This window comes from Perognathus longimembris, chromosome 11 (assembly GCF_023159225.1).
Source record: "Perognathus longimembris pacificus isolate PPM17 chromosome 11, ASM2315922v1, whole genome shotgun sequence".
NCBI classification, from domain to species: domain Eukaryota; kingdom Metazoa; phylum Chordata; class Mammalia; order Rodentia; family Heteromyidae; genus Perognathus; species Perognathus longimembris.
This window is the reverse complement of record NC_063171.1, coordinates 57170859-57198446: the sequence shown is the minus strand read 5'-3', so window position 1 is coordinate 57198446 and position 27588 is coordinate 57170859. Positions and strand designations below refer to the sequence as shown.

Genomic DNA, 27588 nt, shown 5'->3' with positions numbered 1-27588 from the left:
TAGTTCTGCATATATTTTAGAGATGAGGCCTTTGTCTGTTGAATGTCCGGTAAAGATTGTCTCCCAGTCTGGGCTTTCTGTTTATCTTGCAAGCTATGTCCTTTGCTGTGCAGAAGCTCTGCAGTTTGATGCAGTCCCATTTGTCCAACCTTTCTTTGATTTGTAGCCTTTCTGGGTCTTTGTTAAGGAAGTTCTGTCCTGCGCCAAGGAGCCCAAGTGTTTCTCCTACTCCTTCCTTCAGTGTTTTCAGGGTGTCTGTTTTGATTTCAAGGTCTTTAATCTATTTGGAATTGATTTTGGTGCAGGGTGATATATAAGGATCTAGTTTTAGTTTGTTGCAAGTGTTGAGCCAGTTTTGCCAGCACCACTTGTTAAAGAGGCTATCTTTCGTCCATACTATTGTTTTAGCTCCTTTATCAAAGATTAAGTAGGTGTAGTTCTGTGGGTTCATTTCTGGGTCTTCAGTTCTGTTCCATTGGTCTTCAGGCCTGTTCTGGTGCCAATACCAAGCTGTTTTTATTACTATAGCTTTATAATACAGCTTGAAGTTGGGTATTGTAATTCCTCCAGCACTGAGCAAATACCATGAGTTCAAACTCTAGTACAAGCAAAAAAAGTTAGGAAGGAAGGAAGAACATGCTGTTTTTCTTTTATCTTTTCATTTATTTCTGAGTGTCTGTATACTAAGAAAATATTTCTCAAGCCCTCCAGAACATTTAGGGTTAATTAAAAATTGTAAGAACGCACCCAAGCTTAGTGCACTCTTTATGCCTAGGGTTTATCCAAAAGGTTGACATGCTCTGGCTTTGAGGCTCTGACCCCAACGTCTCAACTTGCTGATTTCAACCCTACCCACTTGGCTACAGCCCTAATGGCACAAGGAATGCGGAACTGACAGTCTACCCTATCTCCCAGCTAGCTGGACATCTTGATTAAATTAGTGTCAAGGGGGGTGGGGTGGGGAGAAAGGCACAGTGGTACAAAGGGTGTTTTGAAGAACCCTATAGTGCTATAGAGAATGAATGTTCTCGTTAAATATGGCCGTGACCTGCAGCTCCACACATGCAGAAACACAGCTCAATTGTATGTAGGAGTTGGGGGGGTGGGATAATCGGGAGAAAGGCCATCCTGGGCTGCACTCTTCATCTCCAAGTCAAGAGAACAGCGTGGCGTGGAAAGGCTGGAATGCAGGAAGGTCTGGTTGCTTTCACTTTACTATCACTAAGGCAAGCGATTCTTTGACCAAGATCCTTATTTTTGGAATGGACCAAGAAATGGTTGACTTTCCCTGGTTGGTTGGACCTTCCTTCTGTTCTCACTTCTAAAGTTATTAGGGGGACTCTGAAAGCTCCCATTGTCTTCAGACTCTTTCCACCCCCTTCCTTGGGCTCTCCAAGGAGATTTCTGCCTGAACTCTATAGGGCAAAACATGAGCAGCAGTGCCTCCAAGACAGTGCCCACTCTTGTCATTCACCCACTATCCTCATCCCATTCATTCTTAGGGCTCAGAACCAAAGCAAAGAACAGATGGGCTGTTGAAGGCTTCCACAGGATGCCTAGATCAGTGGGAAGGCAGTCATGCTTTCTAGCTGGGTTACTCCTTGGCTCAGTTCCATCTGTACTGGCCAGGGAGCTTCATGAGGCACACTTTGACCATTTGTCCTTTGAACTACCACCCAGCTAGCCAAATACAGCAACTTGATTTAAAAGCTAATTAAGTAGTGGATTCCCTTCTTCTCACCAAAATCTTCTAGCAGCTTATTTTAGTAACTCCATATGTATGTTCCTCTTTTCAACAAATAGAATTGAAACCTTCTTCAACAGTACATGCTTAAGGACTTAAAAATGGACACCCCAAGAATGCCTGCAATACTATCCTTCTCTTTCTTGCTATGAAAGTTTGTTTGCTCTCTATTTTTGCCTAGTAATTATTTGAATGCTTACTTTAAGCAAGGCTTTGTATAAGGTGAAGGGAATACAAATATTTCAAAGTAGTGTGGAACATGAGTTTATAAGTTTAACTTCATATGACACCACTTAGCAGATGGACAAATTGCTTGCCTTAAGCCTCAGCATCTGTGCAAAGGATATAGTCATAGGGGCTCTCGCAGAGTTATCCCAAAGATAAAAATGAAGCTATGCTTATAAGTGATTAGCCCATAGTAAACACTAAGTAAGCTGTACCCCTGGTTTTTTAATTAATTACCACGTACAGTGTTTAGTCCTGATCCTTACAAAGCTTGTGCTTCTGAATGAGAAGAAATTCACATGAGGATAGCATATAGCTATATAGTGCAAGTATTAAAGGAGAATATCATATCCACTTTATTATCTCAGGAGAACCCATGAACTAATGTATGTATACTAGTTGAAATCCTATTTCTGTATTCATAGTAGACATCACTAATCAATCATGGAACTTTTTACTTTTCTTTTTTTTTTTTTTGGCCAGTCCTGGGCCTTGGACTCAGGGCCTGAGCACTGTCCCTGGCTTCTTCCCGCTCAAGGCTAGCACTCTGCCACTTGAGCCACAGCGCCGCTTCTGGCCGTTTTCTGTATATGTGGTGCTGGGGAATCGAACCTAGGGCCTCGTGTATCCGAGGCAGGCACTCTTGCCACTAGGCTATATCCCCAGCCCAACTTTTTACTTTTCAAGACTGGAAATATGATACATAGCAAAAGTGTATAACATGTGTACAGTAAAAAGCAATTATAAAGCAACTATTGAAACAACTACATGGGCGAATGCAGAGAGCTTTTTATTAGCACCTCAAAAGTCCCTGGTACCCTCCTTACCATCACAGTATCTGTATATCTGCCCTGCTATCTTAATTTTTTCCTGCTCTCATAATCTTAATTAAATTACTTGCCTTTCTTAAGTTATATCTCCTAGTATTTATCTCTAAATACTATAGGTTAATTCTGCCCATTGAATAGGAAAAACACTTTTTTTCTCAATACCCACGTTCCTCTCGCTACTTCACTTCTGATGCCTGCTATGTAAAGGAGTTTCTCATATCAAGTAATTCTCTATTTCTTCACCGACACCATCTATTGTCCTAGAATTGAACCTAATTCTGACATTGTCTGCATATAATTAACCTGTTTTCCAGGTTAAGGGTTCAGTCACACAAGACTGCTCCCACTTGAGCTGTTCATTAAAAGTCCAGGTTGTCACCTGAGATTGTGATGGACTGGTTCTCAATGGGATGTTTCTATGACACTCCTCCCCATGGGTTCAGCCATTGGCTGCTACATAAGCCTAGAGAACTCAGAAAGACAATTTGCTTACCAGACCACCAGTTTGTTATAGAAGGATCCAATTCAGGAAGAGCCAACTGGAAGGGTTGAATGGGGCAAGGTGTGGGGTACAGTTTCCATGCAGTCTCCAGGTGCCTTCTCTCACCCACTTTGAAGCTTTCCCAACTCCGTCCTTTCGAGTTTTTAATGGGGAACCCATCACAAAAGCATGATAAATCACTGATTACTGGTGGCCAACTCACCCATTAAGCTTTCTCCCCTCTCTGTAGAAGTTGAGAGATGAGGCTGAGGTTGAGATGAGCCCTCTAACTTCTGATAACCAGTCCCCCTACAATCATCAAAGGCTTCCCAAATGTTACTTTATTAAGAGAACATAATAGTCTTGTCTTTAAGAAAGACTAGGCCTCTCTGACTCAGGGGCAGGCACTAAAGACCTAGGAGATGGTAGCTTGGACAGGAGGAATAAAAAGGTGGAGGCAGACATTGGACTATCATGAAGCAAAAGCCAACACATATAGCCACTTACTGGAGAATTGAAAGTCACTAATTACTTTTTTCTGCTTTTATGCCAGTGTTGCTTAGGGGAAGCCAGTGTGCTGCTACAGAATCTGAGCTATCTGACAAAGCTGACATCCATTCAGGAGCTGGATGCCACGAGCGGTTTCATACAGGACTTTTCTGTGTGCTCTTTTGTAGAGCTTCTAGTCAAATTCCTCCTTTGATAGACTTTGGGTCATCAGATGATCTCTGAGGTTTGGATCTGCTTTGTCTATCACTTACCTAATCTCAGAGATGCACTTTACTTGATGTACCCTATCTCTTGGATAGATTGTGGTTTTTGAAAAAAAAAAAAAATCTCTGGAAATGAGGAACCATATTTAAATCCTTAGGCTTGTTTCTCTCTTGTTTTACTAGAATGCTGTAGTTACCATGCCCTAGGAAAGGAAGAGCTTCAAACCTTAAGTGTGGCAAACTTATGCTGTCATGAGTAGCCATTCATTCTTCATGCAAAGCACATTTCGGTGCTTATTGGGTATCGAGAGTTTCACTAGACCTAGTGAAGACTACAAACATAAGGAATCTTCAGGTTTTAACATGGAGTTGTACTTTTAGAAATAGCAACTTAGGGGGCTGGGAATGTAGCCTAGTGGCAGAGTGCTTGCCTAGCAGGCATGAAGCCCTGAGCTGGATTCCTCAGCACCACATATACAGAAAAAGTGGCACTGTGGCTCAAGTGGCAGAGTGCTAGCCTTGAGCAAAAAGAAGCCAGGGACAGTGCCTAGGCCCTGAGTTCAAGCCTCAGGACTGGCAAAAAAAGAAAAGAAAAAAGAAAAAAATGGCAATTTAGGTAATTCAGACTAACCATTACGCTTCAGTGGAACTGCTTTCACTCAGAAGGCATCTACCATTCTAGCAGATTAACTGAGGGTCAAGAAACTGCCCAACATTTTTAATAAATTTGAAAGACTAGCAGGACAAAAAATGAAATTCAAGGCTGTAGAAGGGGAAGCCTAAATTAAAGTTCCCCCCTTCTTTTGGACACCAGTGGGTATAGTAGAAGTAAGGTAATCCAGAAGGTAATCCAAAAAGGACTGAACAATCTATCTTCAATTTCTCTTAATCTCTCATGAGATTAAAGAAATAGTGGCTAGATAGGAATAGATAGTGGCTAGAAGCAAATGTAAATCAATCCTCTGTAGAGGTGGTTACTGCCTTTCTGGGTCTAATATATCTTATCAGTTTCCATGTACAGTGTTTGATACTCCATTTTAAATATGATCTATGGTCAAATCTAAGAAAAACAGCAAGACTCTTGGATGATCCAAGTAACAGTGTCAGCAAACATAATCCTTAAATTTACTTTGCTTCATATCTCTGTGTTTATACTAGGTAGATGGAGGCAAGAGGATCTCATCAGTCTGAGATCAACCTTCACTACATAGAGGACCTTGCCTCATAAAACCAACAGGAAAAACAAATGTTGATCCCAAGATCTTAGTACATTGTTGGCGAGATTAGAATATGATGCAAATCCTGTGGAAACAGTTTGATAATTCCTTAAAAACTGAAGCATATAATTATGACCCAGCAATTCTACTCCTAGAGTATATTATGCTAAAAAAGCAATGAAAACATATACTCACAAAAACATGTATGCAAATATTCATAGTAGTGTTATTTGGCAATAATCAAGAAGTATGAAGAGAGAATATATTCATAAAATGATTAACGGAACAAATTTAAACAATTGTGGCATGCATTGGTCATATTACTTGGCTTTTAAAAACCAGAAAGTGGGATAGGGTAGGATGGGTAGCTCACTGGTAGAGCACATGCTCAGTATGTGAGAGACTCTCGACCAGCCTCAAAATGAAAAACTAAACCGGACATGGTGGTACATCTCTGTAATCCTGGCACTGGGGAGGCTGAGGCAGGAGAATGAAATTGGCTATATAAAGAGACCTTATCTTTTTGAAGAGGAGAAGTACTGATGTATATATGCATATCATCATATCGTGGACAAACGCTGAATATCTTATGCTGAGGGAAAGAAGCAAGACACAAAAGTTCTCATGTTATATGTAGAAAATGTTTAGAATATGCTAATCCATAGAGACAGACAGTAGATTAGTGCCTGTCAGGAGCTTGGAAAAGGCGGACAGAAGAGTGATCACTAACAATTTTGGGGCTTTTGTTTTGGAATGATGAAAATATTCTGAGAATAGTGGTGATAGTTGTACAATTTATGAATGTGCTATCAACTACTGAAGTACATACTTTATAATGTGGGTTGTGTTGTATATAAGCTATCTTTCAAAAATAAAGATGGAAGAATTGAACAAAATATTGGTACTGAAAAAATGCAAAGCTAAAATAAAAGCTTAATGTATGGATTAAACAGCATATTAAAGCTGAATGAAGAATTAATGAGCTGGAAGACAGATCAGAAAACAATACATATTGAAGCTGGAGACATAAAAGAACAGAAAGTACAGACAACTATCAGACCCCTAGGGGAGGTGGTGAGTAGGCCTAAATGCATATATTTCAAGTCCTAGGAGAAGACAACAAAGAGAATGGGATAGAAACAGTATTTGAAGAGATAATGTGTTGAGTTATCTTAAACTAGCAAAAACATTACAGAAGCATTGTCAACTTAAAGTAGGGTAAATGCAAAGAAAATACAGGTAGGCACATTATAGTAATATGCTACCTTCAAAGGAGTCACCACAAAGTTAACACCCGATTTCTCAACAAAAGCAATAGAAGTGTTGAAAGAACACCTTTCTTCAAAAGTGAAGGGCAGGAGTTGGAAGGGTTAGCTCAGTGTTAGAAACTTTCCTAGTATGCATCAGGCTTTGGGTTTGATCCCCAGCAAAACACACACACACACACACACACACACACACACACACACACACACACACACAATCTGTTTTCACATAAGAAAAGTCTAAGAAAATGTATTACCAGCAAACTTACACCAAAAGAAATATTATATAGTATTTTAAACTCAGGCCTTCCAAATGCTTTACCACTGAGCCACTCCTCCCTGTCAGTCCTTGTAGTTTTACTTACATTTTACATAGAGCCTTGCATTTTTTCCTGGTCTGGCCTCAAACTGAAATCCTCCTATGTGTGCCTACCAAGTAGGTAGGATTGCAGACATCAAACACATGCCTAACTTGTATAGTAGGATAGTGTCTTACAAACTTTTTACTTGAGCTGGCCTTGAACTCCTATCTTCCCCATCACTGCCTCACAAGTAACGGGGGATATAAGCATGAACCATTGTGCTCAGTCCTGTATAGTATACTTTAGACAGAGAAAATTACCCCAGATAGAAGGCTGGATATACAGGAGAGAATAAAGAGCAAACGAATAGTATTTATAAGTATATGTATGTAAATTAATATTCACTGTTGAATGGCAACAATAATATCCTCTCATAAGGTTTTAAGCAAATACAAAACCAGTGGACAAGCTGGAGGAAGCTGCTTCAGGCTCAAATCCCCATGGCAGCTCCAAGGAAATACATTCTTCACTGCTGGTGGAAGACTCCTCTCCCGTTCCCCTTATGTCCATCTCTGGCACCTGGGGTGTCAAGAAAAATGCCATCTTCATAATTAAACCCTCTAGAGACTCTTCCGCTCTTCACAGTTAAGATTCAAAGGCGACTCCCAAGAATTCTTACACTACACAGATCCCTGATGAGTTGCCTTTGCTACTGTTCCTCTTTCTCATTTAATCAGCAGTTTTCCCCGGTGCCCCAGGCATTTCCTGTAGGGGTGCTGCTGACTGTTTTACTTCCTACCAGGCAGCCCTCCTCCTCTCAGTGTTGGCACTGCCAGCTGTCAGATGAGCTCTATTAACTCTTATTCTCCCAGCCATGTCCTGGCCCAAGCATTCTTCCTTCTCCTCCACTCTGGATTTCATACTGTCAGGCCTACCTGCAAGCACCTTCTTCTCTTGCTAACACTTTCTCCCTTCCTTCTTACCCAGTTCTAATCCACTTGTTGTGGTTTCTTTCAGAGTGCATTTTATGGCTGCTGACAGACATTACCCATTTGCTTTTGTAGCTTTTGTTCTTTGTGTTCCAATCTACTTAAAGGTGCCTAAAGTCACCTAGATAGCATTTCTATGCCTTCTCTGGCCCTGCGGGGGGGGGGGGAGGGGGGGATGGGGTAGTCACTCACCTTCACAGTGACCTCAAGAAGTGCTTTGGGAATGAGAGATGAGGGCCTGCAGTAATGTTCCCTCATGCAGGTCATTATCATGAAGAGTAACATGGACATTTGCCAAGAAAAGATGACATGGTAGTTTCAGAAATGAAGGCTCAGACATGATTTTCTCTTTCATTTTAAGCGCTCTTGCTCTGTGCTTGTTGCTTTTGTTCCCTTAGTGTTAGGATAGCTCATTCTCAGAGAAAGGAACAACTGTGAAGAGATCTTAAGGCAATGCCATCGAGGCCTTTAGTTTCTCACCCACCCCCATCCTCCTTTCCTCTCCCAGTCCAGTGGGACTTAGTCGTGTCCACATTATGTGTTTTCTTGACAAGAAGCTTTGGTGAACTGGAACGGGGGAGGGTGAGTCTCCACAGAGGGGAGAAGCTGAATTCACAGTGTTTGTGTTATGCCAAGGAATGGATTTTCCCCCAGGACCACAAGCATTACTGTGGGTTATCATGTGTGACTACTCACATGTTTCAGAGCTTCTGGAAAAGCCTGAAACAAATGGCTTTCATAAGCAAGTACCTCAGAGGAGAGAAGTCCTGGATTTCATTAAACCAGAACTTGGCAATGAGTGTTATTGGTATATTCCTTGACTTAAGAAAAAAAGGGAGCTTCCACCTTTATACTTAATTTCCATGTTTTCCTATTAGCTAAATGGTGTGGGGTTTTTTTTGTCTTTTTGTTATTGTTGTCATCATCAATGATGATGATGATGTATTTTGAGACAAGGTATCAGTGTACGTAGCCCAAGCTACTCCCTATGTAGCACAAGTTGGCCTTGGACTTTTGATCTCCTTGCCTTCAGCTCCTGAGTGTTGGTATTACAGTTATATACTGCCATGCCAGGCTGCCTTTTGTTTACATTTTTTGTTTTGTTGTTGTTGTTTTTTTGCTTGTTTGATTGCTTTCCTCAGGAAAACAATTTGTTTTTTGTCTTGATGGTAATGGAGATTGAACTTAGAACCTCATGCTCGTTCAGCAGGTGCAGTTAACACTTGGACTATACCTCCAGCCCCCCTTTTCTTTTTGCATTGGTTATGTTTTTAGGTAAGTTCTTGTTTTTTGTTCAGGCCAAACTGAGCTTCATTCTTCCCACTAATGCTTAATGCTTCTCCATGTCTCTAGTGATGAGAGATGAGCACCACCACACCTAGCCATTGGCTGAGCTGGAGTCTCTAGAACTTTCATGCCTGACTGGCCTTGAACCTTTATCTTCCAGTCTCTACCTCTCTAGCAGCTAGTATTACCGGATTGAATACCCTGCTAGGAAAACTATTTTACTTCCTGTTTTCTTTGCAAAAGGGTCTCACTGTATCATCCAGGTTAACCTTAGAATTGAGAAACTCTTGCCTAAGCATTCCAAGTGCTGAGGCTACAAGTCTGTTAGATTTTTTTTGTCATTATATAAAAAAATATATACCTGAGAAAAACAACCTAAGGGAGGAAAGACTTAATTTGAATCATGGTTTTCAAGAGCTTCAGTCTGTGGTTGGCTTCCTCCATTGTTTTAGGAAGAACATCATGGTAGAAGGGCATGGCAGAGGAAAGCTTCTCACCTCATGGCAGCCAGGAAGCAGAGAAAGAATGTAAAGCTAGGGCTATACCCATACCCTTCAAAGGCATAGCCCTAGCCACCCATTCCCTCCAACTAGGCCCTGTCTTGAGCAGTTCCACCGCAGCTCAAAATTTGAATCCATCAGTGGATTAAACCATTGATTAGATCACAACTGCCTTGATCTAATCTTATCTGGAAATACAGTTACACCCAGAAGTATGCCTTATTAATCTCCTAAGTGACTGTCCATCCAATTCAGTTGATGATCAAGATTAACTGGAATGGGTAGCATGGCTCCAGTGGCAGAGCACCAGCCTTGAGCAAGAGAAAAGGCTGAGTCAAAGCTCAAGGCCCTGAGTTCAAACTTCAGTTTTTAACACCCCAAACTACATATTTTTTTAAGGAGCCATTCTTATTTTAGTTATGTGGAAACTAGGGAGGGAGGAAAATAGATTATCCAGCAGTAAGCATGGCAAAACAAAGAACTTTCTTCCTTGTGGCTCAGCAGAGTCCTTTTAAGTTGTATTTAGCTGCAGTCCTTATCTGGGGAGAAGCTTCTAGGACCTTAACAGCCTTATATATCATGATTGACCATACTCTTGAGACTATAAAACACGAGGAAAACACTCAAGTGAGTGTTGAGAGAGGTGGATTCTAACATTTATATAAGCTTATATAATATTCATTGACCATACTAGGTGATAGATTCTGTTTCAAGCCCTGTACATAGATTGTCCTGTTTTAGAATTTCTAACAGACTTGCCATTACAATCCTATTTTACAAATGTGGAAGCTGAGGCACAGTGGTCGAAGTATTTACCTGAGGTCCTATAGTTCAAGTATAGGACCTGAGCCTTTATTGTTTTGTTTTGTTTTTTGTTTTTGTGGTGCTGGTGCTGGAACTTGGGGCGCATAGATGTTAGGCAAGTGCTCTACCACTGAGGTGCATCCCCAAACCTGTATTTATATGTTGTATGACTTTGGCATAAGGTCGTAACTGGAGGTCAACCTTTCTGGAGCTACCACAAGTGTCCTAGCCAGTAAGTGAACAGCAAATGAGAAGTGCCCTCCCCATATGCAAGGAATATGGTTGAGGGGAAATCTAGAGGTCGTTCCTGATCTGTGATCTGCTCTGTCGCCATCCTTACCACCCTGTGTCACCGGTTTGCTGGACAGTTGAATGGCAGAGAGGCCAGATTTAGTGCCATCACCTAGCAGCCAGGCAGCCCCTCCTTAAGCCCAGTTATCCCCATCTGAAGCATTTCAGGCAAAGTGTGGGCTGAGCTCAGATAGCTTTGGCTCTTTGGAGCTGCAAGCCAGTGCCCTGGAGCCTTACTCTAGGTCTCCTGCTGCAGCAGGCCTGATAGGAGGTTCACATCCCTTTCCTCTAAAATTGAGAAATGTCAATTCAGTATTTAACTGATTTTTTTTTTTTTTTAACAGTTGGCCTCTGAGTGTCTGGGGTGAGGAGGGAATGCCAGCATGGGTGGAAGAGATCTGTGCCCTTGAAAATTGGATTCTCTTTTGGAAAACTGCTGACACAGTCTCCTCTGCACAAAACTAAATGATCCTACTGTTTCTACCTGCTGACAGGCTCCGCCTTGGGATGGGCTGGAATTAGCTCTCACCACATGGCAGAGACCTGCCTTCCTCTCTTTTTTCCTTTCATACAAATGAGGTGATTTTGTGCCTATCAAATAATGCAGTTTTGTATTGTAGGTAGCTAATACAATTTTTAAAAAGAGCCCCACCCTACCTAGCCCCTTCTTGGAAAACACTGTGTCCATCTGAATAATTGGAAGGTGAACCAGAAGTACTTTCCCTGTTTCAGAGTGTTGTTGTTTTATTTATTATCTTCAAATAGTTGTACAAAGAAAATACAATTGAACACAATCTTTTATGTGTACACCAGAGCCTCTTGATCACTGTCACTCCATCATTTTCCTTCCCTTGAAGAAAAGTTTTTTAAAACCCTTTCATTAATTGGCATTCTTTGGGGGGAAAGCTAATAGACAAAGTTACTGAAATTCAGAAGATACATTGACCAACTTTTCACTGAGGCTAGCCATATCCTTGCTGTGAGCGAGGAGGGTTTAGAATGAAAACTTTTCCTGTGGGGAGATGAGGCTTCTCCGTTGTCATTTTGGTTCTGTTGTTCAATGCGGTTATCTGTTGGAAAAACAAGAGTCCCTACCCATTTTGTGGGTATACAGCTGGCAGGAGCTGTTGCAATCTCATTGTTTTCTGACCAGCCTGACCTTGGCCGTGTTTAGCAGCAAGCAGTGTGGGGAGCCCCCCATGTCTAGCCCAAAGGTTGTGGTTAAGTTTCAAAATAAAAGAATCAGGCCTAAAGCATACCATCACACTTCCTATTCCAAAGAACCAGCATTGGTAACTGTGCCACATCTCTATTCTAAATTTAGGCTTCTTTCTTTCTTTTCTATGCAAAGATTACTATGCAAACATTTAAGAGACAAACTTTGCACAAAGTAATCCCCCTGCCTCCCCCTCCCCACTTCTATTTGGTTTCCTGCAATGTTTAGATGACTCATTTTCTTCCAAGAAATTTTAAAAGAAAGAGAGGCAGGCTGTATACTAGTGCACAAAGACGGCACTGTAAATTCATTTTTCTTTCCTGCCTTGAAATCTCTGGCTTCTTTATAGGGAAAGGAAAGCCTGTACAGTCTTCATTGTCATGGACTGGACCTCATCAGGTTTTCTCCTTCATAGGAATAAATGCACCCCTTGTCTTTGGGTGGAGCCTCCTTTTTGTAGCTTCCCACCCCATCCACCCCTCCACTGAGGCTTGCATGGATACTCTTCCTGGGGGTCATGCTTTCCCTCAAAGGCACACACTTACGGTTTCCGAAATGGAGAACAAGTGGCCATTTCCTGCCTCAGAATTGTCAGGATTGTCCCTGCTTACTGGGGTCTTCATTGTCCATTTTGACTAAGCTAGCTGCTTATGTATTCCCAGCACTGCCTGGCCTAGCCAGAGGGAGTGGTGAGATCCCTTCAGCTGCCTGTTCAAATAAACAGGGATAATAGTTCAGTGGTCCTCCCAACTAATCAGAACAAGAAAGGAAACATCTGCCTGGATAATTGCTCTTTTATTGGTTAGGCTTTCCCACCTCCACCCCACCCTGGTACTGGAACTACCTTATGTAAGTGTTGTGTAAGGAAAAGGACAGAGGATCAGGAGCTGTCTTCTTTAATCCTTGCCATTTAAACATAAGGAGGGAGGTCAAAGAGGCTGGAGGGTAGGGCAGAGGGAAGTGATACTGTGGTCACTTCCTGACCTTGGTGCTGACTCTGAGGATGGTGGTGAGTCATTTCTCCCCATTTCACCTCCTTAGCCTCTGCTGCAGCCATAGAATTCGGCTTTCCTCATGATGGAAGAGGCTGAGGTATGAGGTTATAGATGGAAGGAAGGCATTCCCTTCTTTTGTGGCTTCGCCCCCCTCCCCCAAGAGTTGAGGTCACATTGGATGAGAGACACTGAAAGTGGTTTCCTAAACCAGTTTCATGCCTCATAACCTTAGCTATTCAGAAGGCTGAGATCCACAGTTCAAAGCCAGCCTGAGCAGAAAGGTTGATGAGATGCTTATCTCTAGTTGACAAGCAAAAAGTCAGTCAGAAGTGGCCGTGTGGCTCAAGTGGTAGAGTACCAACATCGAGCAACAACAACATAAAACAAGTGAGAGCTCGAAGTCCTGAGTTCAGTCTACAGTACTGGAACCAAAACAGAAAGAAAGAGAGAGAGAGAGAGAGAGAGAGAGAGAAAAGAAAGAAAAAGAAAAAGAATGGCAAGGTGTCCCCGAAGCCCTCTGCTTTGTAGAGTATCTGAGTCCTTGGCAGCTTGTTTATTGTCTTCTACTCTGTGGTGTGAGGCCAGCCAGGGGTAGAATTTGGCTCCGATATGGATGTACAGAACCAAGTAAAGACCATATAGGATCATAGAGTGATGGCGGGTGGACCTCAAGAATGTTTTGTCTGAAACTTTTTATTTTGTGGAAAAAAGAAAGACCCAAAGAGATTATCCATGGAGGTCAATGTTAAAGCAGGTAGTAGAAGAGCTGGGACTAGGGGACTCTCATGATTGCTGATTTAGGCTTCTTTCCATCCCTTTTCCACTACCAGGCATTTAAAAAAAAATGCATGAAAAATCACATATTCAAATACTTTAATAGAAAACTCGGGCAGAGAACTCCTTAATAGAAAAATGGAAAAACATAACAGAAAATAGCAAAGTGGGATAAACATTTTTTTCCAAACGCTCAAGTTCATTAGAATCAAAGGATTACAAATCACAATAAAATATAATATCAAATTGTCAATACCTCCCCCAAAACACCCTGAAATATCATTTTTATATGCTTCTGCAGTATTTTTAATTGGCACAGTTTTTCTCAGTCATAGTCTTTGACCTAGCAATGTTACTTATAATGGGAAGTAATGAATGAGGTGTGCATTGATTAGGTATAAAGTAATTTAATACATTTTAGTCACAGAATGTTGGCAGCAAGAATAAGAACTACATCAGTATAATGCATTCTAGTGTTACTGAGGAATCATACATTGGGAATCGTTCACATTTACATGTATACATTTACATAAATAAGTTGCCAAGCAATGTTTGTAAAGAATCTCAACTTAGTAAAAAGAACAATGAGAGGGAAATTAGAGAAAAAAAAGTCTAAAGTGATTATTTATTAGTGGCAGGAATTAAGGCTTTACTTTTGTTTTCTGTTTGAGATTTTTCTGGTTTCCTTATTACAGTAAACATAGTACTTTTATAGTCAGAAATTCACTCACTCAGTCATTTATTATGGTGCTGAGATTTTGTGAATGCTAGTCAAGCACTCTACTACTAAGCAATACCCTCAGCCAGGAAAAAAGTATTTGTATGGTAAAGGTATATGCATCTTTAGAAAAGCAAGATCTGAAATGAAAGGCCTCTTCCTTTCTTGCCTGGGAACCAACCTATGCTGGGCAGTATTCATTATACCTTTTTTTTCTCTTGGAAGAGTATTGTTGGTATCTGAGTTTTTTAGTCGCAAAGAACTGGAAGGAGCTGGCAGAAGATAAAATGATGTGTCTCCTTTCAGTAATCAAGTGGTGCCAATCAGCTTTAACCCCTGTTTTCTTGGGCTTGGCATATAATGTGTCGTCTCGAAGGCCCTGGCTTTGTCCTCCTTTCTTCCTCCTCCTTCTCTGTTTCTACGGCTCTGTGTGCTTCTGTGTAATACTGTTGTCCTGCATAGAAACAGAATTTGTGGGTTGTTTCTCCTTGGGATTAAGTAGTAGCTGTCAGGGAGCATTGGCTAATCTTACAAGCAGTCGCTACTGAGGAAACCATGTGTTGGAACTTTGGGGCTGAAATAAAACAAGTGAGACGTATTACCCTTTTCTAGGAGTTTTCTACTTGGCTAGGGACATTGAAATCCATGAATGTTTGTGTACTTTTCCCCATTTAATCCTATGGTACATCTTTCCGTCATCCTCTGGGTTGCAGGCACAAATGTCTGAGGAAGCATGTTCCACCTAACAACTGTTGCTAGGTAGGATGTGGCATTCACCCCTGCTCTTTGGGGACAGTGAAAAAATCAAAGGCCATCACCATGCGATTGCATTTACTAGACTATAGAAAAGGCGTGTTTTGTGTTATTAAAACTCTTTGAGTGATCTGGCCATAATTGGGTCTGATTCAAGTGGTTATCTGATTTGCTGGTTAAATAATGGGCCTTAATTGAGTCTGTGTTGTTTTTAGAGCCTGCGCTGCCCTTGCCTTTGTCCCCCCCCTCCCCCCCAACTCCTTCTGTTTCCCAATTAACCTTCATTCCTCTTCCCTTGCAGAGTAAAGAAGTCGGCCAGCAGCTCCAGGATGATTTGATGAAGGTCCTGAACGAGCTCTACTCGGTAAGTCAGATGGCTTGCTTGGCTCTGTGACCAGTGGAGGGAAGCAGCCTTTGGCAGCTCGCAGCCACGGTCACGGGTCACGTCAGCAGCAGAGCCCGGCTGAGGTTGAGGAGAGTGCATGTTCCCCAGTGGGGGCCGCCCCACCCATCTCTTCTTTTTTTTTTCACACTCTTATTTTCAAACCTTGAATGAGCCAGAAAATACTTGCCCAAAATAAGATCCCTTCTTAGCTGTGCAAGTTTACCCTGGCTTCATTTGAGACACCATTCCAAGAGACCAGCCAAGGCCTAGGTTACCAAAATAGCTAACACTATTAGCAGCAAGCCAGAGGACTCAAACTTAATGCAGAGAACATAGCCGGCATTACACCATGAATATGTGCCTCTTGGGAAGGATTTATGGTCCAAGTTTTGCATCAGTCTGAGGATTTATTTTGGTTTAAGATTAGAGCAGATGCTCTAGAGGACAGCAGATTCCTAAGGATACCTCATGTAAGGGACTGGTTCAGACAAAGGTTTGCAGACCTCAGTGAAGAGACAGGCTGTATGCAGGCCTGGAGTAGAGCACACAATGCAGACTGCAGCACCTGGTGCGTCATACACCAAGGAGTACTGGTGGGTGGCTTGTTCCAGACATGTTTTGTTAATCATAACGAACACACACACACACACACACACACACACACACACACACACACACACACACGGAAATTTTTATAAGAGGAATGCTTCAACTGTATAGTTATATCCAAGTGCTCTCTTCAGCTTTGTTGCATCAGCCTTGAGTATCACTTTTAGGATTGTCCCAAACTATTTGAGGGGAAATTGATTTCCCTATTTACTTGTTGTTTATTTCTTCCCTCCCTTCTCCTCCGTTCCCTTCCCCTCTTCCTTTCCTTTCACAAGAAGAGCAGGCAATGTTGACATTGTACAGGCATTTGGGATCAGACAGTTCCATGTTCTTGATCCAAAATTTAGGTGTGGTCCTTTTGTTGTGACAACTGTTGAACAAGTAAATAGGGTTGAACAGTCATCTGGCTTTTCTCCAGTTATGCTTATTTTTTAATTTCTACTCTCAATCCTCTCCTCTGAAGCCAAGTAGTTAGATGGTACCCTTCGCTTCAGCTCCCAAGTTTTCATTTATCTTAGGTGAAGTTAAAACACTTTTAAAATAGAAACACATAGCCAGGCCCTGGTGCCTGATGCCTGTAATCCTAGCTACTCACAAGACTAAGATCTGAGGATCGTGGTTTAAAGCCAGGCCAGGCAGAAAAGCCCCTGTGAGATTCTTATCTCTAATTAACAGCTCAAAACCCAGAAGTGGTGTTGTGACTCAAGTGGTAGAGTACTAGTGTTAAGCACAAAGAGGCTCAGGGACAACACCCAGACGCTGAGTTCAAAAGGCACAACTGACAAGAAAGAGAGAGGGAGAGAGAGAGAGAGAGAGATGTGAGCTGCTTTCAAGCTGTCTTTTCAATGCTTTACTTCTGTGTTTTTAGAGTATCTTCTAGGCACCAAGAATAGCTATTACTCCCTTCTTCTGGCAGAAAATCTCATGTTATTATAAGAATCCTTTCATTTTCCCATAAGCATCTTGAACCTCTGCTGTTTGCATCTGTTTCTCAGGAGGAGTCCGATGGGTAACTAGCAAACCCTAAACCAACTCAAATTCAACATGCTACTTCTGTAATTGGACACAAGACAACAGAGGAAGAAGGTGTTTAAGGATTTATTAGCTTTTTTCCCAGAGACTTAGATCACTATAAGGTATGATTTAGAAAGTAGGTAAAAGAGTGTAAGTTGTGCTGGAGTGAGGAGCAAAGCCTGAAGCTTGCTCTTCTGTCTAAACAGGGCCAAGATGGTATCTCCAATGTTACTTTCAGGAGATCCAATACTGGCCAGCTGCTTCCTGGCCACTAGAAGTCCACAGTCAATACACAGCAGAAAATCTTTTCTCTGGTGTTCAAGCTGAAAATTGGCTGAATATGTTAGCATCTGCCATGAGGTTAGTTGGTACACATATAATTGACCCAAGTAGGGAAGTCACAACAACTGTGTGCTAGCTTTGAGAAGCTATGTGCTCTATTCCCATTCTGTTTCTCTGTCTCTGTCTCTGTCTCTGTCTCTGTCTCTCTCTCTGTCTCTCTCTCTCTCTCTCTCTCTCTTTCTGTCTCTGAGTGTATGTGTATGTATCTCTCTCTGGCTTTTCTGTTTCTGCCTCTGTCTCTCCTCTCCGAGTAAGGGAGAGATTTTTCCATGTAGCTTTCCCCTATTGCTTTTTAGGACAGCATGGAAGGACCTCTCCTTTCGGTGACCATGGGAGAAATAGAAGTTAAGGCTATAAGAAATCCACAATCTCTCTCTCTCTCTCTTTCTCTCTCTCTTCCCTCCCTTCCTCTCTCTCTTCCCTCCCTTCCTCCCTCCCTTCCTCCCTTCCCCCTCCCCTTCTCTCTCCTCCTCTCTCCTCTCTCCTCTCCAATTACTCAGAGGTTAATACTTGAAGTATTTTGGGGTCTTGATAAACTCCAGACTGAGTCCAGGTGTTTCCAAATAAAGATGCCTTTGGACAAGAGGCTCTGAATCCTGCCATAAGTGGCCAGCTGCCCCTCTGCACCTTCCTCTTTTCTGCCTGAAGGGTCTTTGATTTCCCTGACTTGGCATTCTGTGCCAGGGGCTGCTTCCTACAGCTGCTCTTCAGACAACACTCCCAGTGAGCATTCTTCCGCATATGATACCCCTCCAACCCAAACCACCCCCCAGGAGCTGGCTAGCTTGTAAGCCATGTTGTAAGTGCTTTTTGGCTTTTGGCTGATGCTACAGGAATGCTTTTGAAGTCAGAGCACGCTGCTTTTTACACTACTCTAGGATTGCCTGCCTCAGTTACACAGAGACTGTGTCTTGGAAATGCCTATGGGACCGAGTATATGCAGAGGTTCAGAAGCCACATGGATTGAGTAGAAGAGTCAGGCAAACTCTAGATGTGAAAAAGAAAGAAAAGAGCTGGTGTTAGCCCAGAACTTTTTTGCTTCCATGCTGCTCCTGAATGTATGTCCCCTTGACTTGGGGACATAGAAGCACCAGCTATTTACAGAGTTTCTTCAGCCTGATATTCTGCACCTGTTCCTTGAAACTATATGACAAATAGACCCCCATATCTGCTTGTCTGCTTGACTCTAGCATTAGGCACTCAGAGTACAGAGACAAAATAAGAGATGCTCCTAAGCTCATGACGTTTAGTTTTAATGTGGAGAAACAGTAAAGTAAAGCAGTGAGCAAACAATGAGGTGATGAGAACTCTTTCACGTGTCTGCACAGAGGAGGTACACAGATCAGACTTCTTAGAGAGGTATTTGAATCTTAATTCTAACTTGTATTATTCTCTATGAATTTGTTCATTCATTCATTTTCATCTAGGTCTTGTTTTGTGACATAGTACTTTAACTTCTCATTCACCGAGTCTCTGAGGCCATTATTGGTAGACTGTTTTTCTTCTCTAAGTATACTGTTTCCTTTAAATTGCTTGTTTTAGTTTTGCTTATTTTGGAAAATACTAGCTATTTTCCTTAAGTGTTTGATAATCCTTAGTTGCCTGCCCATATTTAAAAAGCTCTCTGCAAGGTGATCTGAGCAGTGTCTTCGCAGGAAGCCCTACATCAGTATTTGTCTTTTTTTTCTTGTATGGCAAGATTGTTGAGGGGTGGCTCTTCTACTTATGTCTGGAGGCTGAATTGTGAAGGGGTTTGGGCCTCTCAGCATTCGGTGTGGAATTTTCCATTGATTCCCTTGTTTCAAGTTCAGCTACCCTATCAGATGAGTTTAGTAATCGCTAGTCCATGGGCCTGAGAAAATAAACCCTCAGTTTTCCGGTTAAGTGAAGGAAAGAACTGTTCTTAGGCTTTCGGTAGTTTTCTTATTTTCAGTTCCACCTTTATCATATTGGCACCACCAGTTCCTCTGCATACCTCTGGGATATATATGATCTTTTAGCGCTCTCTACTTTGGGGATTAAGACTTAAGAAATCTATTACTACTTGTTTATCTGCATCTTAGAGTCTGCTGGCATTTTGTTGTTTTCCTTAATTTATACCTAAATAGTACCAAGAAAAATTGTTTTAGTATGCTTTAGGGAGGGAGTAGAGCCAAATGCATGAATAAAATGTGTTTAGTTTTCTAAAGTGAAGTGAACTTAGAAGAAGGGAATTTAGACTTATGAGTCTTTGCTATGGTTTATATTTGCCTACACACACACACACACACACATACACACACACACACACATTTCTGTATGTCCTAATGTTAACTTTTCTGTTTGTCCAGTTGTTTGCCACTACTTATCTCAGTTTTCCCATGAAAACTTAGAGGGTACTGATAGTACTTCTCTCATATTCCCCAAAGCAAAGACTCAATGTCATTCAGTGTCATTAAGTCAAGTAGGCCAGCACTTTAATTCTAAAGTTATTGTATATGTGGCGTACTTTCCAACTGTGGAGAAGAAAAAACAAAAGAAGTGATGCTTTTCCTCAGAAATTTAGTTTCTTTTTTTATTTATTTATGTATTTTTGCCAGTCCTGGGCCTTGGACTCAGGGCCTGAGCACTGTCCCTGGCTTCTTTTTGCTCAAGGCTAGCACTCTGCCACTTGAGCCACAGCACCACTTCTGGCTGTTTTCTATATATGTAGTTCTGGGGAATCGAACCTAGGGCTTCATGTATACAAGGCAAGCACTCTTGCCATTAAGCCATATTCCCAGCCCCAGAAATTTAGTTTCTTGAAGTAAGGCTTTACTCCCTTTTAATTAACAAGTTCTTTAAGGGGAAAGGAATGGCATAAGTTGTTGGCTTTTATTGCTTCCATTGTTGTCTGTGGCACTATGCTTTGAGCTCTTTTATCATTTATGTTCATTCATGAGTGTTTCTTTTTTATTCATACACTGCATAAAAGAGAAAATCACTTTCTTAAAAATAATTCACTTTTGTAGTTGTTTGTCTTTTTTTACCCTGTGTCTCTCAATTGGTATTCCCTTTCAATTTCCTAGTTCTAATACCAGTATACACTGTTTCCAATATACTCAGATAAGATTACAGAGATAGTGTAGGTACAACCACAGGAAGGTGATACAAGAACATCATCAATAATCGAAGCTACAGAGACACATGGGACATTGAAAGTAGTTACAACTGTGATATAACAATCGTTTCCATAACATGGAGTTCATTTCACATAGCATCATCTTATGTGTTCATAAGGGTATAGCTATTGGGCTCTTGTGATCCTCTGCTGTGACTTGCCTAAACCTGTACTAAAAAAGCAATACTTGCAAAACTGGTGTAAGTGAACTGAACAACTCATGGGGGGAAAGAGAAAGGGGGAGGAGGGCGGGAGGTATGAGGGACGAGGTAACAAACAGTACAAGAAATGTATCCAATGCCTAATGTATGAAACTGTAACCTCTCTGTACATCAGTTTGATAATAAAAATTTGAAGAAAAAAAAAAAAACCCTCAAAAATCAACGGCCTTTCTCTATGTTAACGACCCAAAGACCGAGGCTGAAATCAGGAAAGCAACTCCTTTTGCAATAGCCTCAAAAAACATAAAATACCTAGGAACAACTTTAACCAAAGAAGTAAAAGACCTCTATAATGAGAACTTTAAAAACATGAATAATGAAATTAAGGCAGAACTAAGGAAATGGAAAACCCTCCCATGCTCCTGGATTGGGAGGATTAATATAATCAAAACGGCAATATTGCCAAAGGCTATCTACAAATTCAATGCAATACCCATTAATATCCCAACACCTTTTTTTAATGAAATAGAGGAAGCAATCCAGAAATTCATATGGAACAATAAAAGACCTACAGTAGCAAAAACAATCCTAAGCAGAAAGAACAGTGCTGGAGGAATTACAATACCCAACTTCAAGCTGTATTATAAAGCTATAGTAATAAAAAACAGCTTGGTATTTGCACCAGAACAGGCCTGAAGACCAATGGAACAGAATTGAAGACCCAGAAATGAACCCACAGAACTATGCCTATTTAATCTTTGATAAAGGAGCTAAAACAATAGTCTGGAAGAAAGATAGCCTCTTTAACAAATGGTGCTGGCAAAACTGGTTCAATACATGCAACAAACTAAAACTAGATCCTTATATATCACCCTGCACCAAAATTAATTCCAAATGGATCAAAGACCTCGAAATCAAAACAGACACCCTGAAAACACTAAAGGAAGGAGTAGGAGAAACACTTGGGCTCCTTGGCACAGGACGGAACTTCCTTAACCAAGACCCAGAAAGGCTACAAATCAAAGAAAGGATGGACAAATGGGACTGCATCAAACTGCAGAGCTTCTGCATGGCAAAGGACATAGCTCGCAAGATAAACAGAAAGCCCACAGATTGCGAGAAGATCTTTACCGGCCATTCAACGGATAAAGGCCTCATATCTAAAATATATCCAAAGCACATTTCTGAAAAGCTGAAGTTCACCTTTATCTGTCTTTACACTTGAAAGAAGCTGACTGCTATCTATGCTGTTTGGCTTGAAAGGAAATGAAAACAATTAAGACTGCTTTTAAAGACCTTCCCAAGGCACCGATTTCCTAATTTATTTTCCAGGAATCTGGTATTAGTAGCCGGTTGTGCAAAGATCAGGAATTCTGTCTCCTGTGGAAAGATGTCTCATTAGAAACCCAGACCATTTGCTTTTTAAAAAAATAATAATAATTCACTTTTATTATTATTTACCCTAGCATTTGACTCCCTTCATCAGATTCTTCTGCTTCATTTGCACTTCTTCAGCCAGGATAATAGATGACACTTTCTTACTTATTTTCCAACTCCGGAAAACTGGGGATCTATTTGAATTAATTAGAAAGACTTTTAATGCCATTGGCTGTTAATATTGCTTCTCTATGGAGAATATGCAGAGTAGATCTTATGGGAAATGATAATCAGGTTCATAATAAGATGAATCTGATTTAAAACATTCTGTTTTGAGATAGAATTTAGACTCTAATGTGCTTTGTTTTTTGTCAGTACCTCAGTATTCTTTATTCCTTCATCTAACTCTGGATGATCCTAAAGGATTAATTTGCTCATAAAGTCCTTGTTACCTTGGTGTTTTCAACTTCAGAACCATTGACATTTGGGGCCAGATAAATTTTTGTTGTTGGGGCAGTCCTGTGTATAGCAGATTTTGTAGATTTTTTCTTCGACCCACTAACAATCCTTAATTTGTCATAATAAAACTATTTTGCAGATGTCCTTTTGGGGCCAAAATATCCCCCAGTTAGGAAACTGCTCAAACACAAGTCCCTACAGGGCCCTGTATATAGGCAAGGAATTAACTTTTCCTCCAAACTAGCTGGCTCCAGTTCTATGCAGAGGAGAATCACTGTTACTTAGTGGCTGAGATTGTGGATTCCTTAGGAGTTTGACAGCCCTGAGTTTGAGTCTTGACTGACAGTTTGTTCACATGTGACTTTGAGTGTCCATAGTTAATCTCCATTTCCTCATCTTTAGAAATAACGTCTTTTGTAAAGTTATGAGGATTGAAGGAGATGGTGTGTATACAGCATGCCCTCACATGGTAGAAATTGATTTGAATAGTGTACCCTTGCTCTACATACATGCACGCACACACACACACACACACACACACACTACACACCTGCTTCTCTCTCTCAGAGAAACCTCATGGCATTAAGATTTCAGTACTCTTGAACTTCAGATTGCTTAGTTTGTTATGAAGCATTTAACTTCTCAGATAGAAGCCAAAGGCTCCTGTGTGGGAACAGAAATCTGTGGTAGAAGTGGGCAGGTCCCACCTGGTAGGAAGTCATATGTTTGTGAGGAGTAGAAACAAGCTCAAATGCTGGCTTCCTTGCTGGGAAATACAACTGACAGGCACCTAGACCATGGCTTTGGTGAGAAGTTTGAAAATTGTATCCCTCCTACTTTGTATTGCTGACTTCTCATGCATGGCAACCTCAGTTACTATTAATATGCCTTTTCTTCTTTCCCAGGCTCTCACTTGCATCATGCAAGTCTAACGTGTTTATAGGGTTGTTGGCTAGAATAGCTACATGAGCAAACTGAGCAAGTGCGTGTGTGTAGCAGTTGACACAAAGCCAAGATTACACTAAGTGCTCACTTAGTAAATGATAGCTGCCATAGTCTAATTGTGTGAGAGAGTCTAACATAGATAAAGCAAACAGTAGAGAGAGCTTTTGGAGTCTTCCCCTGGCCTCAGTTTTATATATACAAGCTACTCCACAAGCCACTCTTCCCTTTGCCTTTGGGGTCCAAAAGAGGTGTCATTGTTTCCTGTCTTCTCCCTAAGTGATAGAAATCATTGGGCCAATGTTAGGAGTAACGACGACAAATGATAACAAATAGAAGTGAATAATACATGGTAGATAGACATGACGTCATTTTAATCAGAAGACATATTAGTTCAATTCCAATAGTGCTTTCCCTACACGTTGGGATGGTCTTTAATATATAATGTTGGCTGAGCCAAACACTCCTGGACTTTTCCCCCAGGAGGGTGAGGATATTGCTTCATGGGGGGAGATCTGACGGAGTCTGTTAGTCTGTAAAGCAGGGAATTGACTCCGTTGGCTTGACCTCTGGGGCGGGGGCGGGGGTGTCTTGCAGGTAATGAAGACGTATCACATGTATAATGCCGACAGCATCAGTGCTCAGAGCAAACTAAAGGAGGCTGAGAAGCAGGAGGAGAAGCAAATTGGCAAATCGGTGAAGCAGGAGGACCGGCAAACTCCACGCTCCCCCGACTCCACAGCCAATGTTCGCATTGAGGAGAAACATGTTCGGAGGAGCTCAGTGAAGAAGATAGAGAAGATGAAGGAGAAGGTATGTACACTCTGTCACCGGTAGGGGCATGGAGGAAGATTCTGGAAAGCAAGACTGATAGAAGTTTCCTAGTAGAGGTGCCATGAAAACCTGAACAAGGGAGCTCTGGGCTCCTTTAGTGCTTCATGGCCAAGAGTTCATCCTTCTGGCCTGGCAAGAATTGTCATTCTTGAGAGAACTTGGGCATGTGGGCTCCAGGTTTTTAACCTGTAACATAAACAATAAATAGCAGTCACCTTTCCCAGCCCATTTTCCAAATCCGGGTAAGAATCCTATATAGGAAGTAGGTGTTGGACCTTGGGTTTGGCTTTAGGCACCAGGAGTCCAGGGACAGAGGTAGTGGTGCCTTTTTCAGGGTGACAGTTAAAGGCTGGAGAAGACAGAATCAAAGTGGGGCACACAGCTGAAGGAGGGAGCCTCATTAACCTTCCCCGAGTTGATCTACATTATGCCCTTGAATCTCATTAGTCAGAATTAGAACCCAATTTAAAGCAGGCGCGCACAGGGAGTAGCAGCACAGTTGTAGTTCTTGAACATTTTGTACTTTCTTCTCTCAGAGAACAATTTCCCCTATTTTAAAAAAAAAAAGTTAAAGTGAACTTCTGTTTCCTTTTCAGCGCCAAGCCAAGTACACAGAGAATAAGCTGAAGGCCATTAAAGCCCGGAATGAGTACCTACTGGCTCTGGAAGCCACCAATGCATCTGTCTTCAAGTACTACATCCATGACCTGTCTGACCTTATTGATGTAAGTGCTTAAAACTGGGGACCAGGGGGCACCTCTTCTTTGGTTTCAGAACCCTGATCTACATTCCTCATTCTGTTTTTCAGGCATCTAGGGCATATTGAGAATAATTATGCAGATGGCCATCTCATGATCCATTTAAGGGGTTTGCTATGTTCCAGTAGGACCAAGTTAAGACCAGGAGATGCCTCTTGCATTTGGTCTTACTCCACCACCCCCCATGACATTTATGGAAAGAAAGCATTATCATCTCTGTTTTTTATTAGAATTCAGGAAGTTTGGATGACTTACTTAGAGCTAAGTGACAAAGGCAAAATTTGAGTCTAGGTTTGACTTCTAAAGCCCATGCTGGTGACAGTGGATTTCTGTCTACCAGGAAATGCTCTGTAGCTTCTCCAGAGATGTGGGAACAAAAGCTGGAGTTAGAATGCCATGCTTTTTACATTTATAGCACCCCATGTTTCTCAATTATCTCATTCCATGGTCACATTGCCCTTTTGGATAAGCAATGTATAGATGAGAAAGGGATGAGATGGTTTGAGGTTTGACATGAACTTCAAAGGGTACTGTCTGGAAGGTATCCAGATGCCACTAATGTCTGACCCATTCTTTTTAAGAGGCACAAAGGTGATTGAGTGAGAAAGATTAGTAACTGTTATATTTTGCATGGGGCAAGTTTCAACTTTTGTCCTTGGCCTTAAAGATCAGCCTTGACCTTGGTCTCCCATTGCTTCCCTTCAGGCCTGTAGTCCCTCTCACCTGCAAACTCTAGTATGGTCCTCATGAGCCAGTCCCAAGGGAAGTTATGTAAGCATATTTTTCTCACCTTTTTTCTGGTCATGAACTTGAGGGACCTGGGGTCCTATGATTGAGCATTGGCAGCCTGGTCTCCAAGCCTTCAAGTTGATTCCAGTTTCTGAGGCCCAGCACATGCCTCACTCAGTCCTTGGCATCACCTTTGGGCTTTGCAAAGCCTCTGATCAGACTGCATGTACTTGCCTGCTTTAGGGGGCAGGGAGACACATCAGGTCTCAGACTGATGGTGATATATAACTAGGTCATGGAAGCTTGTGACTAAACTCTGCTTGAACCCTGTTTTGTTCCCCATCCCTCCACCCCTGGGCTAGATCATTGGTTCTTAAGTCTCACGCACATCAGTGTCACTGGGGCAATTTTTCTAAGATACAGGCTCCTGTCTCCCTCAGAGAGTTTTGATTCAGTAGGGTTTGGCTTCTTCATGCCCTGAGTGTCATTGTCTCACAGGGGTAAATGGAGCCCTAGTCCGTTCAGGCACGTCTTTGTTCTCTCTGCTTGTTGATGCCAATCTGAGCATGTCCTTCACTGGAGGTCAAATCACTAAACAGGATTCTTTCTCCTCCTCAGAGCCACTGTGTTGCTCACTGTTGGAAGGGAGGCCCTTTCTCAGCCAAGGAAGAGAATCATTGCACTCTTCTGCTCACTTTCTGCTATTTATCTCATCTGTATTTGGTTTTAAAACAAAAACAAAACCTTACCCTGCTGGATGCCGCAACTCTTCTATTGATCTGTCCTCTTTCTTTTGCCCTGCCAGGGCAACTTTCCTCTGGTCAGTAAAAGGTGACCAGAGGGGATGACAGAGTCTCCTGTGCCTGGGACATCACTTTGGTCAATCATAAGCCCTTCATCTGGCTGAGAAGTATTTTTAAATCCACATAAGATGCACACCATTTCATACCTTATTTTCATCATATTAAGAAACATTAAGCATTGAAAGTCCTGTTAAGAGATTAACTTGATAGGGCAAGGTATTGAAAAAGAAGACAGCCTCCTCAGTGTTCAGCAGGGCAATGTCTGGAGGATTGTGAGCAAGGCCAGGGTAGTAACATTCAGACTTTGCTGTTGTGTTTTTAGTTTATTTTGTTTGTTGTTGTTTAAGTTTTGTTTTGAGTTAGATGAGAATAGTAAAGCTGGTAGTAGTGCTATGCTTTATAAACACTCAATTAAGTGTTTTTAGGGTGAGGTTGTGTGTGTTCAGATTCAAGGGTAGCAATGGGAAAAAATAGGTTTTTTTGTCTGATACATATTCATAAACTCTACGATTTTCAAAACCTGGATAACCATGGGTTATTATACATTAAGGGAACCATAAAGTCACTTTTATGGATTTGACCTGTTTCTCTTAAATTATGAGAATAGAATAGAATAGAGTAGACTCGGAGGAGAAAATACCAGGATTCATCACACTAGTATGGCTAAGCTTTATTTTGTGAAACTTTTACATTAGGTTTTTATATATGCTTGGCATTCATATTTGCACTATGGATGACAGAAGGGGAAGCATATACGTACAAGCACACACATGTGCACATACACTAGAGAAAGAGACACAGAAGGAAAATATAAGATGTATAGCTTACTGTGAGCTGAAGGGTAAAAGAGTTTGAGAACCACTGTACTAAAAACAAAGGATATTCTTAGACTTCTCAGGTTTGTTGCTTTGTTTTGTTTGTATACTGGGATT

At 41.5% G+C, this 27588-nt stretch overlaps 1 protein-coding gene across 3 annotated transcripts in view; it reads left to right on the top strand.

Annotated features, from left to right (window-relative positions):
• The window catches only part of Srgap2 (SLIT-ROBO Rho GTPase activating protein 2), a 239592-nt gene that overhangs the window by 149057 nt on the left and 62947 nt on the right, over positions 1-27588 (top strand). For all 3 annotated transcript variants that reach the window (XM_048357034.1, XM_048357033.1, XM_048357035.1), the window contains exons 5-7: positions 15406-15468; positions 24130-24345; positions 24963-25091. In XM_048357034.1, the coding sequence (XP_048212991.1) occupies positions 15406-15468; positions 24130-24345; positions 24963-25091 (408 nt within the window). The remainder of the gene's footprint in view (positions 1-15405; positions 15469-24129; positions 24346-24962; positions 25092-27588) is intronic.